At 47.0% G+C, this 13,763-nt stretch overlaps 1 protein-coding gene across 12 annotated transcripts in view; it reads right to left on the reverse strand.

The window, feature by feature from the left end:
- The window catches only part of ADGRB1 (adhesion G protein-coupled receptor B1), a 291,927-nt gene that overhangs the window by 164,167 nt on the left and 113,997 nt on the right, over positions 1-13,763 (reverse strand). For 9 of the 12 annotated variants that reach the window (XM_017828467.1, XM_017828471.1, XM_017828470.1 and 6 more), the window contains one exon: positions 4,326-4,484. The exons of 2 other annotated variants lie outside the window; for them this stretch is intronic. In XM_017828467.1, coding sequence (XP_017683956.1) covers positions 4,326-4,484 — 159 coding nt within the window. Of the gene's footprint in view, positions 1-4,325; positions 4,485-8,344; positions 8,465-13,763 lie in introns of those variants that run through there. One more of the 12 variants, XM_017828477.1, reaches the window with a different exon arrangement.

A 13,763-nucleotide genomic window follows, 5' to 3' on the forward strand; every position in this document is an offset into this window, starting at 1 on the left:
GTTCACGGATTTCTCCAGCACTGCAGAGTTACCACGTCAGGGTCAGGCCTATGACATTCCCACTCTGGTTTGGATGTTGTCCATCCAGGATCTCTGAGAGGACCCTCTGAGCAGTCACAGCTTCAGGAACCTGAAGGGCCATTTGCAGCCAAGAAGGGCCACTGGAGCACAGTGGGTGTCCCTTTCCATCCATAGTAGGAGGGCCTGGAATACTCCTCTGCAAGCACTTCCCACCACACTTGGGTTGGCATTTTTTTCTTCCTTCTATAAAACAGTAATTCCTGGCCAAATCCAAGGGATGAAGGAAATCTCCCCTGTCTGGGCTGGAGACGAGGAGAGTCTTCTTGAAAGAAGTGTTTTCCAGCATGAAAGCATCAAAACAGGGCTCAGCAGTTTGTCTCCAAAGAGGATTTTGTGACAATTAATTGGAATTAACTCATTTATTGCAAAGGAATAAATCACTCTGTGCTGCCTGATTCTGTAGGTGTAGTCTCTGGTCCTTTGCTTCTAGCAAAGAAAAAATCAGGATTACAATAAAAACCGAGTGTTGTCCTTCGGATTGTGTCTCTTGAGCTGCCACAAAAAAAGGCTCTGCCTAAGCCAAGCTGCTGCTACCAGACAAAATTCCCTTTCCAGGTTAGGATCAGCCTTCAATACAGTTTTTCCTCAGTGTTTCACATCTTCTGGGTTTTTCCCGTGGAGAGCTTACCTGGCTCACTTTTCACTGGGCTTGGGGATGTATCCCTGGGGAAATTTAGCCAGAAGAACATCCAGCAAGACACTCCAAAACATGAAAGAGCAGAGGTGGTGGCCAAAATGAGTGAAGAAACAGAAAGACCACATAAAAGTGGTGCCTGTGGAGTCATTCAGCCACCCCTGTGCACTGATTTCAACCATTATGGCCTCCAGACAATATATTCAGAGTCTACTCTAAGAACGAGGTGTCTGTGCCCATATTTTGGTGACAAACTGGCAGAATTGACACCTCTTGGAAACACTGAGAGCCACCATTTCCACTCCTGCAGAGAAGGACCTGCTGAAGAACCTTCTGGGAAAGGAAGGATGGCAGGACCTGGAGAAGGTCCACCTGGGGGAGGAGCTGAGTGACAAGAAAGACTAAATCCCTTTACAGCGTTTTCCATGTCCAGGCAAAATAAAACAACCAATGAAACCCTCAAAGATCTTCCACAAAAGTTCATCTCAGCAGCTCCAGGGAGCTGAGTGTCAGCACTTCAAGTTATTTTCACTGAGAACCTGCCTCAGATGCTGGAGATCCAAATAAACAGCTAAAGTTCTCTTGCTAATCATCCATCAGATTCTGAGACACTTTGGCAGAAGGAAGAAAAGGGGAAGCCAAAGAAAAGAGATGGGTTTGCCCTTGTTTTGAAGGTTATGGTGGTATCTGTGTTATTCTGACACAACTTGCTTGGTCAGCAGCTTCTCAGTGGACAAGTTTCAATTTATCTCCACAGCAAAGAGGAAAATATCAGAGTGTTAATCCCTGTTTTGTTTTGTCAGACCTTTTGGTCAAGGAAAAGAGTATTTTTTTTCTACTAGAAAATTAAGATCTCTACTAGAAAATTAAGATCAGCTACTCCACAATACCTGAGAAGCTGCTCAGGCATTATTACAAGCTACTCAAATGCTGAATAATTCAGGATACAGTTCTTCTTCTGGCCACTTCCTCTTTTTCCTTTTTTTTCCTTTTTTTGTTCTTTCTTTTTAATTAAAACAAAATAGTACCTATTTAAACTGCAATATATAGTGAACACTTAGGAAAATAACAGTTCCAGTGAAAGAACAAAGTTCCTACTCATCCCTAACAAATCTATGAGCTAAAGTCAATATGAAAATAACGGTGACACATTTAAAACAGGATTTCTAATCTACTTTTAAATCCTCTTAGGTTTTGGTGCAGATCAAAGCAAAGAGAAGGAAAAGATATGTGCAAAAAAAATTAGAAACTTCTTGGGTCAGAAGTGCATCTCCTTGGGCAAAGGCAACAAGGGACAGGTTCACTGAGAGGTGAGTTCAGAGCCAAATGCACAGTTTTGGGAGGTATGAAGAGATACAAGTTTGTTTTGAGGTAGGCAGAAACCTCAAGATGTGCATGGACAAGTCTTCTTGAAAGGTTTATTGCTCACATCTTCCCTCAAATATTTTCCAGCACGGAATTATCACAAGGGGGCTCAGCAGCTTGTCTCCAAAGAGGCTTTTGGAACAATTAATCAGAATTAACTTATTTATTTCAAAGGAATAAATCCATTTTTGCTGCCCCACTCCGTGGGTGTGCTCTCTTTTCAAACTTGGGTTTTCCACTTAGCTCAAGATCCTTTCTTCCCAAATAATCTCAGCTGAACTCATCTCATTGTGATTTGGAGCAGGAGTTGACTGGGAATGTAATGGAAAGGGGACAGGGAGACAATAGTGAAATAATTTATTGAATCAGAACCCGTCTGGGGTACAATCAGGGTTTGCTGCATCTGGGATTGGCTTTACTCAATGTTGTGTTCTTGAAAATGAGTGAGTAACTAGTGAGTAAATAAGGATTTATCCTGCACTGCTGTACTCTGTGCAATGAGAGGAGCTGGAAATCCAACCCACACTTCCAGGCTACATGGCTGTCCACCATCCCACTCCATCCTTCCTTGCCACCACAACCTCAGGAGAACTATCATGAAGAAGAGGCAAAGTTTCATCCCCGGAGAAGATCAAGAGAAGATGTTTTGCTCCTTGCTCAGTTATGGTGAATCTGGACTTGGAAAAATGTCCATTCCGCCACACTGAAGTCCAACAGGGACTTGTGAAAGAATCCAACAGGGACTTGTGAAAAAATCCAACAGGGGCTTGGAAGAAGGTTAAGGATGAGGATGGGTGTCCTGCAAAGAGAATCTGGGGAGCTGGGTCCCCCCTAGTTTGTCCAGAACGTGAGGGGCTGTCTAAGGAGCTTTTCTGCTTGTTGTCCCTTGTGCCCCCATGTTCAAACAATGACCACCCCTGCAGGTCCCCCTCTACCCACCCACAGTGCCGCCTCCACCTTCTTCTGCTTCACACCATTGCCCACCAGGAATGGTGTGGCCCTTCCTCCAGCTCCATTCACTCCCACAAGTGTCTTTCAGGACCAGTTTCCATGTCCTTGCACTCCCACCCTCAATCCACAGCTCTGTTACAATGACAAAGTCACCAGCAAGTATGGGGGACATGGATTAAATATCCCTTGTGTCGGGCAAACCTCAGAAGGAGATTAGCAACTGTGAGTCAAGGAGAGGAAATTCAGTATCCCAGGTTTCATTAAAAAAAAAAAGCCTAATTGCAACATATTTTAAATTTATGAAAATGTTAAAATATGCATGAAATCATTTTAGCCCTTATTAGAAGAATATATTTATGTATCTTTATTTGAACTTCCCCTTTATCAGGAGATACTTCCCAGCCTTTGAAGACAGTTGAACTTTCCCTAGTTATTTGACTAATCAGAGGAGTTGTTCAAACATTCTCCACCACGAATTTGAAATAAAAAGAAGGGAATAATCATAATCAGCCATTTGCTTGCATTTGCTGAGCTGAGCTGAGTCTACTGTTGGTTTTTCCTCTTCATCCCCCTCCCAACTCAGCTTGTGGAAAAGAAGAACTGGGGATGAAAGTGCTGGATCTTCATCAGCTCAACCCATTGATATGTGACTGGTGTTGACAATCTGTCCCCTGCTCCCTGGAGAAGAGGACCTGGAAGGAGGGTTCATTACAGGAGGAGGGCGGAGCATCCACCGAAGCCTTTGCCTCGCTCAGTCCCTGCATTTTGTTTCTCTAATGGCCAGATCTTTCTCCACATCTTGGCACCGTGGGTTTCATTTTGTAAAAGAGAGGGACAGGAGCACTGCTCTTGAACTAAACCAAAAAGAAGCAAAAAAGAAGCAAAAGAGAAGGTCTCTCAGCTTCCTGCTTTAACTATATGGGAGAGAGGCTCCAACTAAAAGCAATGCCTTTAGGGATGGATATTTTGCCATCAGTGGCAGGTTTACCACCAGCACACGAAAACCTGATGCAAGCCTGCTTATTGGTTCCTATGGATTAACCCCTAGTTCTTGGGCTGAAGGCCTGGATCTGCAGGCATGTGTGTTGGACAATGTGTGCATGCAAGGCAGGCAGGGCAGGGCAGGGCCATGCACAGCCTCACCCACATGCTCCCCTGAGACTGCTGCTCCAACATGACCCTTCAGCAGCTTCCTGGTGCCTCTGGAGTGTCCCGAATTATTTACAGGGACAAGGCCAAGCTCCTCCTCCTGGGAAGGGAGAGGAACATGCGGAGGGAACATGCCTGCACTTACTATTGCACGCCTTCCTATTGCACAGCCGACCCTCCTCCAGGACTCCCTCGCAGCCGAGGCCCTCCTTGGGAAGGGGTTTGCAGGAGCGCATGCGGGTCTGGAGGCCTCCCCCGCAGTCCTTGGTGCAGTCGCCCCAAGCCGACCACGAGTTCCAACCACCTGGGCAAAATCCAGAAAAGCCTCATCAGCTTCAGTGAGGAGGATGAGGCGATACCGGCCTGGCAGAGCCTACGACGTACCCACCGCCAAGCCCCAAAGCTCGGGTGTCCTTAAAAGTCTGGGCACCGCGGGGTAGCCCAGAAAGTCACAGAGTCACAGAATCAACTGGGTTGGAAAAGACCTCTGAGATCATCCAGTCTGACCTGTGACCCAACCCCACTTTGTCTAAGTGCCACGTCCAGGCTATGCTTCAACACCCCCAGGGACAATGACTCCACCACCTCCCTGGGCAGCCCATTCCAAGGTCTGATCACTGTCTCTGGAAAGAACTTCCCAATGTCCAACCTAAAGCTCCCCCGGCACAGCTCAAGGCTGTGCCCTCTTGTCCTACAGCTGGTTCCTGGAGAGGAGACTGACACCCACCTGAAAGTCAAGACATAAGAGATGAATTAAGAAGCATTGCCTTTGTATTGACTTCTCTTCAATTATTCCCTGTTCCTGTTACCAGAGTTCAAGAAGCACTTGGATAACACTCTCAGGCACGTAATGGGATTCTTGGGGCTGTCCTGGAATTCAATGATCTTTATGGGTCACTTCCAACTCAGGATATATCTATTTCTATGATTTAAGTAGTCCTGTTCTTCCTGTGGCAAAGAGGTCTCCCTCTCACAAGACCTTCTGCCCATTTTGTGTTGTCTTCTAACCCCAGAAGACATGAGCAGAAATCACTTCAGGATGCAAATCCAGCATCAGTGAGGTTGTGTCTCCTTCCTCTTTCCCCCAACAAACACTGTGTGAAGACCAGGGAGCTGGGAAGGGATAAGGGTGGGAGTTCTATGACCCAAGGCCACTCCTTTTCCCCACAGTGCAGACAAGCCACAGAGAGGCACCACTCCTGAGGACAGCTTTGGTAGGGGAATGATTTCACCCTCCAGCACCCTTCCAGAACCCATGGGGAGCAACCTGTGAGCACCATGAGATGAAGATGGTTTTTAGGCTTCCCCTCCCAGCCATGCTCAGTGCTGGTGTCAGCAACACTCAGCTTTTTCCCCCCTTGTCCCACCAGCTACCTCCCTGACAGGTGATGGATCCACCAAACTCCTGCTGCAGGGATGATCCTGCCACTGGCAGAAGGGAAATTCTGAGCCTCTGCAGCTTCTCCACCCTGCATCTTCCCAGCTTGTCGCCAGGAACAACCAGCCCTGGTGGAATGTCCATAAATGTTGATGGCAGAGTGGACCGTGAAGACCATCTGAGTCTGGCTTGCCTCCCACAGTTAAAACACCTGCAGGGAGCCAAGCAAAGCTGGGTTTTGGGTTGTAAAAAGTCAGCAGGGGATCATCCAGGCCCTTCAGGTGACGGATAAGCTGTCACATCCCTCAGTGGTCTGTTCACTCCTCGTGGCCTGTGTGCAGCAAGCTAAAATCTGCTAAAATAAGCCTCAGCTGCCTGGCTGTTTTGCTCCATCGTGTGCCCACCTCATGGGGAGGAGCAGAGGTGGCCCTTCATCCCAGAGGTGGCCACTTTCCTATGGTTGTTTTTCCTGCTGTGAATTCTCTCATTACCCACAGCTACCCTTGGAGATGCCTCAGGTCCAGGAAATTCAGCTGTGTGCTGTGTCCAGGCACAGAGAAAGATAATGAGCTAAAGATGCAGTTTTTTGAAGGCAGGAAACACTGGGAAAAAGACAAATGCGGCTTTTAAAAATAAAAACGAAATAAAGCCCCTTTTTCTTTCCTTGCCAAGAGCCAGGGAATTCAGAGATGCAGATGATCCACTCGAGCTGACTCAGCCCCCCTGTATTGCTATTTCTGAGGCAGTGGAGATCATGGTTGTACTCTGAGCTGCTCCTGACACACACTAGGCAGGACACCAGCCTTCTCTGGAAAAACAAGCCCAACTAGATGCCAAATCAGAATAAAGGGACATTATCAGCACCCCCTTGCTCAGGGGTGGGACAATATTCATCCACCTGCACAGCATAAAGCCACGAGTTCACACTCTGCTACCACCATGCTTTGACTTTTCCTCCCAAGACAGAGTGAAAATAAACACATGCTCAGCAACATTCACACTGATGATGGTCATGGAAGCTGCTCAGGTACTTAATAATGAGAATAACATGGGAGAATGGAGCAGGATGGAAATGCAGGGTAGTGAACCTGCCAGCCAGGAGCTCAGAGATCCTGGCAGCAGCATGAGGATGGAGTTGTTATTGGCACACAACAAATATTTGACCTTGAAGAAGATTGTCTTTCCCTCAAAAGTCACTTTCTGTGCTGGTTCTTTTTCTAAACAGCATTGGGAAAACAGGTTTGTCTCTCCTCTTTCCTGCTGGGACACAGATCGTGTTTCAGTTACAGGAGAAGCCACTGGCATAATGGGAGGTATCCTGATGCCTGGCTTGAGCTGATCAATAGGATATCTGCAACCAGACACCTTCAGGAGATAACCAACACTTTGCTTGCCCTTTTCAGGATGTCTTTCTTTGCTCTCACTCCCTTGCAGATTAGAGTTAGGTTTAGGCAGAAAGCACCTCCACACAAGCCTTAGGTGGGGTTAGGATTTATTTCCCTGGGATGCTTTTTTGAGACAAAATGTCTAATTGCTCCAGTGTCTTCAGAAGTTATTTTATATTGTGTTTGTAAGTAGAATACACACTGGTTACCCAGATTCACTGGATGTCGTGGTGTCCCCAGTTTGATGATGGGTTATGCAAACAGGTCTGCATTACAGGATAGAAACCATTATGATGACATTGACCCCCTCAGATATATATAGAAATAGGTGCTGCCTGGTCTCACTACAGGAAAGAGTGAGGGATAGTGCAGGTGCCAGTCTTTGACTTCTTAAATCTTAGAATAGAATGGTTTGAGTTGGAAGGGACCTTGAAGATCATCCTGTTCCAACCCCCTGCCATGAGCAGGGACACATTTCACTAGACCAGGTTGCTCAAAGCCCCATCCAACCTGGCCTTGGACTTCCAGGGATGGGGCAGCCACAGCTCTCTTGGCTACCTGTGCCAGGGCCTCCCCACCTTTATAATAAAGAATTTCTTCCTAATATCTAGTCTAAACCTACTCTGTTTCAGTTTGAAGCCATTCCCCCTTGTCCTGTCACTCCATGCTCTTCTCCAAAGTCTCTCTCCATCTTTTTTGTAGCCCTCTTAAGGTACTGGAAGGCCACAATTAGGTCACCCCAAAGCCTTCTCTTCTCCAGGCTGAACAATCCCAGCTCTCCCAGCCTTTCCTCCCAGCAGAGCTGCTCCATCCCTCTGATCATCTTGGTGTCTCCCCTGGCCTTGCTCCAACAGCTCCATGTCCTTCCTGTGCTGGGGATCCTAGAGCTGGATCAGCACTACAGTGAGGGGGTCTCATCAGAGCAGAGTAGAGGGGGTAGCTCTTACTCTGCTTATCCTCAGCAATGGGAGAACCAGTCAAAATAAGATAAAAACTATCATGATCTCAAAACTTTAACTGGAACGAGATCTCTTTATGAGGTTGAGCACAGATAACTTCCTTCCGCTCCTTATTCCTCAGTTTCCATCCCATTTGTGAGTACTAAAGAGAAGTTAGAGAAGTACCAGAGCACTTCCTAAATCAACACAGGCATTTACAGCCAAGACAAAGGTATTCCCCACTTTATGGAGCAGTCCTTTTTTATCATCAGGTTGTACCATGGTCCTGACAAACTAAATGCTGCATGTTATTTATCCTGTTTATTGGCTGTCAGATAAACCTTTTGAAATCTTCCTTTTTTTCCTGGCTCTAGTCATTCACTGTTTCAAGTGATTTGTCTTTTTTAGTGGAGCTGTAAACAAGTGGTTAAGGGTCTATTATATGAAGTTATTCCCATCCTACCTTTCAGGGGGAAAAATGCTGTGCCATGAGTACAACACTGGGCTCTTCTGCCCACTATGAAAGGATCTGGCTGGTGGAAAGGGGTGGCTGGATAACAAGGTAGTCACTGAGGGAGCTGGGAGAGTTCAGCCTGGAGACATGGATGGTGAAGGGAGACCTTTTCGCTCTCTACAACTCCCTGAAATGAAGTTGTAGCCAGATGGGGGTCAGTCTCTTCTCCCGGGTAACAAGTGGCAAGATGAGAGGTCATGGCCTAAAGTTGTGCCAACGTGAGCTTTAGATTATATATTAGGAAAAATTTCTTTACTGAATGGATTGTCAAGCATTGGAACAGGCTGCCAAGGGAGGTGGTGGAGTCACAATCCCTGGAGGTGTTCAAAGAATTTGTGGGTATGGCACTTAAGGACATGGTTTAATGGTGAACATGGGGGAGGTGCCGTGTTGACAGTTGGACTTGGTGACCTTAGAGGGCTTTTTCAACCTTAAGGATTCTATGATTCCATGAAGGGAACTATCTGCAGTGGCTGTGGAGCAGCTGAGCTCCACAACCCACAGGTGTTTTCAGCCCAGTGCAGACACTGCAGAAGAGACATAAGTGGGGTGTGGTCACTGCAGTGGTTGCACAGCGGCCCCGTCACTCAGTTCATCCCTCAGCCTCTGCTTGTTGAGCTGACACAACCCTCATGGACTTCCCACCTTCCAGGAAACTCATCCCCCCTTGTTCACCACACAACTCCCTGCTCTGCCCCTTCTTACATTTCAAGCATGGGCTGGGAGGAGACCTTTGTGGTGCAGGGAATCAAATAACCCACATGAAACACAGCACAGACTCACACTGAAGTTAATGGGACCCTTTGCAGACAAGTCCCTTCTGCCCCTGGAGGTTCCTGTTTCATCAGCTCTCCACCAACTGCTGCACCCCGCTGATCGATGCGGGTTGAGTTGCCATCTGTCCTTAATCCAGAAATAATGAGTCTGCTGCAACTGCTCTATAAAGGGTTTTGCTTTTCAAAGGCACTGACTCCTCTGAAGGTCACACCCCCAACCCTTTCCCACTTAGGGAAGTTTTGCTCAGCTCCAGCCTCGCAGGTCCACAGGCTCCTCTCGCTTTGCCCTTTATTCCATTTAACAGGAGTGGCTCTGGCTCATGCCTCCAGCTCCAGAGGTTCCCATCACAACCAGTAGCTGTCACCTCGATCCCACAGTGAGCTTTAACTTGTGGTTTTGATTTTTGGAGAACAGTCCTGGCTCCTGGCAGGAGTTTTTCAAAGCTGCTGTTGCACCTGAGGCTTGTGGGACTGGCTCGAGAGCCACAGAGACTGTCATCCAGGGAGGCCTTTAATCCAGTTTCTAAAGAGTTTTTTGATCCTGCTCAGTCAGTTCTTATCATGATCACCTACTAAAACAAATTAGTTTTCATGCAAGGCTGACCCAATGCATTTTAATTCTCCAGTTAAATGGAAAAGACTTCAAGAGGGTCGGAATCAACCAGTAAGTTCATATTTGGCATTTCTTGCTCTGAATCCTAAGCAGAGAGGCCAAAAGAAGAGGTCTTTCCTCCTACAAATTAACTGAGAGGGCTCCACCTACACACCTCATGCAAACACCCCTGATCTTTGGGAAGATTTGCATCTCGATCCAGAGTTTGTCTTTGCAGCTGACAGCTGCAATGTGTCTCAGATGCCAGTCAGTCAATCATGCCTTTTAATTTAACAGCAATGCCTTAAATTAGATGGCAGTGACAACAGGAAAAACTAAGGAATCAACACAAAACAATCGATGGAGCAAAAGGGGCTTTGCTGACACGCTCCATCCGTCTCCGATTTTGGATTTTTCGGATTTAGCCTCCCACTGACCCCAGCTGAAGACACATCTTGTTGGCAGCTCTCTCAAGCTTGACAGGTCAGGGCATTTTGTGTCTGAAAAACGTGCCCGGGCTCCAAAAAAAATCACCACGGTTCTGTGTGCTACCACTGGGAATATTTGTAGTGGAATTTATATCCCAGTATCTGAGGGCCTGAGAATCATCTCAGTTAACAAATGAGTGAAAAAAAAATGTTATTTCTTATGCAAACAGGGGGAAGGACACAGAAAGGAGATTGAGAGTGAGGTTGTCTTATACCATCAGAAACTTAAATTTGTTATGCAGTGGGGGAAGTGAGAGAGCTGCTCCTTTATCACTTTCCTTCCTACTGTGCTGGAAAAGAGCAAGTCCAGAAGGGGCTATCTTGCAGACAGCCTTCTATTACACAAACCCATGATCTTTCCCTGGAGAGTCACACATTCACTTTGCTACTTCTGTGGAAGAAAGGAGGAAAACCTTCCAGGAGGATGTCCTCTCCTCATGCCCCGTGTGTGGAAAGTCTCCAGCAGCAAAAGTGAGTTGCTCCTGTGGCTCATTCTCTGCCCTTTCCTAAATAAATCCCATGTAACGCTTTGCTGGTTTGCAGTTTGTGCACATTAATATAAAAACTAACCCCCCAAATCCACTAAAAAGTAAAATCATTCATGACAAGGGCATAAAGTGATAGGACAAGGGGGAGTGGTTTTAAGCTGAAGGAGGATAGATTTAGATTAAATATTAGGAGGAAATCCTTCCTTGTGAGGGTGGGGAGGCCCTGGCACAGGTTACTCAGAGGAGCTGTGGCTGCCCCATCCCTGGAAGTGTCCAAGGCCAGGTTGGACGGGGTTTGGAGCAACCTGGGATAGTGGAAGGTGTCCCTGCCCATGGCAGGGGGTTGGAACTGGATGATCTTTAAGGTCCCTTCCAATCCAAACCATTCCATGATTGTTTGACTCTCTTCCACGGAAAGGAGATGGGTGAGGGTGGAAAAATTATAAACATGCCTTAACAGCTCATGAGTGACCAGGAGAAGGTAACCAGGGACTGGCTGTTCATTATCTTTTCCAATACTGGGAAGGGAGGAGTGTCAGATGAAAGCAGCAGGAGGCAGGTGCAGAACCAAGCAAGGACATAATTCACAGACACGGAGCAATGTCAAACTGTGCGATGCCTGTCATGGCATGAAAAGGTACCAAAGTTTCTACAAACACAAAATATAACCAGGGAAATGCATGAGAGACAAAGCTACCAAATGCTAATACATAAAAAACCAGCAGCTCTTGCTCAGAAATCTCGGAGCTGCAAGTTGCTGAATCGCAGAATTGTTAAGGTTGGAAAAGACCTTCAGGATCATCAAGTCCAACCTTTGGCTGATTCCCACCTTGTCAACCAGACCAGAGCGCTGAGTGCTCTGGACCAGAGCGCTGAGTGCTCTGGTCCAGTCATTCCTTGAACACTTCCAGGGTTGGTGAATCCATCACCGCATTCCTGGACAGTTCATTCCAGTGCTTGACAACCCTTTCAGTAAAGAAATTCATCCTTAGGTCCAACATGAATCTCGCTGGCACAGCTGAAGGCCGTGTCCTCTTGTCCTGTCACTGGCTGTCTGGGAGAAGATGCCAACCCCCACCTGTCTAAAACCTCCTTTCAGGCTGGCTGGATGTTGTACATTTGCCTTGTTATGCTGTTTTCCCTTGGTAGCCACTGCTAGTGAGAGGATATTGGGCCAAAACCACCCTGATCTGACCAACAAGATGGTTTCTGGTGCTTTCCAAGTTGCTTGGCCTCTTCCTACCTTAAATTTATTACTATGAATCTCCTTCATGGAGATGTGCTCAGAACACAGCCAGCTCAAGGTCAAGCCAGTGTTGCCCATCACCATTCCAAAATCTGCTCAGGCCACTCACTTCTGGGCACCCAAATAAGTGATGTGATCTTTCAAACCTGACGAGTGGCCAAAGCTGTCACTGATTTCAACAGCATCCACAAGTCCCTGCAAATAAAGGCAACGAGGACCAATTTGGATAAACATTTAGGATCAGTTTCAATCTCCCCCTGCTCTGAAAATCACTTAAGGAAGATAGAAATGAGGCCAGTGTGCAGCTTTCAAGGAAACCCAGCATGAAGCCATGCTTATTACAAATGAAACACTAGGGATAAAGAGAGATTATTTATGTGGAAATAGTGGGGGAGGTGGGCAGGGAAATGAGAAAGGGAATGTTTAGTCTGCAGCAGGAGATCAAATAAAACCATGGAAGAATCTTCCCATAAGAAAGCCGTAGAGGCCTAATCACTTAACTTATTTCAAAGCAGAGCAGGCAAAATATCAGAGAGCAGACTTGGGAGGGGGAAGCCAGCACGCACCACTGGGGAGAAATGAAGTGCTTCCCCGCCCTCACGCTCTCTGATGCTTCATAAATCACACCAGAGCTGAGTTCACACACTCTTTGCTTCTCCAGGTTGCTGCAGACCCCGGTGCAAAGCACAGAGGGGACATATCAGCACAGACACGTGTGTGTCTCTACACTTCGAGAAATACATGATCACATTAAAACCAGAGTGTGCAGCCCAAGCTGATTGAAACCTTTCCTGATCTGAGTGTCACTCCCTATTTTCGTAAAAGCTTGTTCGAAAAAAAAAAAAAATCAAAGAAGGGCATTTGCGAAATTTGCTTTCATGTCATTAAAAGATGTGTGGATGTGGCACTTGGGGACGTGGTTTAGCAGTGGCTTTGGCAGTGCTGGGTTAATGGTTGGACTCGGTGATTTTAGGGGTCTTTCCCAACCTAAACGATTCAACGATTCCATGTTCCACCTTCCCTGGCTTGAAGAGCCTCAGTTTTCACCCATAAAACACTCACAGAGCGCTGCGTAAACCCATAAATGCCGTGAAATGTTGTAACACGCAGAGCTTTGCGAGCCCCGTACAACTTCATCTTGTTTCCTGAACAGCCTTTCCAGCTGAAGGGTTTCTATGGCCCCCAAGACCACAGTTTCTCAATCCTCCATGAGCTACGACACATTTCTCATCACAGGAGCACTACAAGGCAGGGCTGTGCTGTGAACCGGGGAGGGGCTGTAAAGCTGAAAGTCTCGCCTGCAGTATCTCCACACAGCACTGAGAGAAGTTAAATTTTTTTAAGGTAAGCATATTACAGCAGGACGTGGAGAAAATCACACAGGAGGACAAGCCAGGAGTCAAGTGTCCCCTCTCAGAGCAGTTCTGCCAAGGAGATGCTGCTCTGCACACACTGATTTGTGGCTCCCAGCAGTCCTGGCTCCAACAACTGCTCCCAAGACAGAGCCAGAAACACAAACTCCGGCACAACACTGAGACGGCCACCCTGGCACTTCCTAAACCAAACATTTAATGATGTTTTGACACACAGAGCCAAACCCTCCTCACACAGAGATGTCAGGGATGTCGATTTTGCCTGGAAGGGGAATGAGGGCGGTTGAAAACCACGTGAAAGGGCTCGGGGGGTGTGTGCACCTCTGAGGGAGGCTGGAGAACAAGCAAGTTGTCAGCAGGAATTTCTCCTGTCTGTGTCCCCTCCTTCTCAGAGCTGTCACTTAC

Source organism: Lepidothrix coronata, unplaced genomic scaffold, assembly GCF_001604755.1.
Source record: "Lepidothrix coronata isolate B3197 unplaced genomic scaffold, Lepidothrix_coronata-1.0 Scaffold148, whole genome shotgun sequence".
Classification (NCBI taxonomy): domain Eukaryota; kingdom Metazoa; phylum Chordata; class Aves; order Passeriformes; family Pipridae; genus Lepidothrix; species Lepidothrix coronata.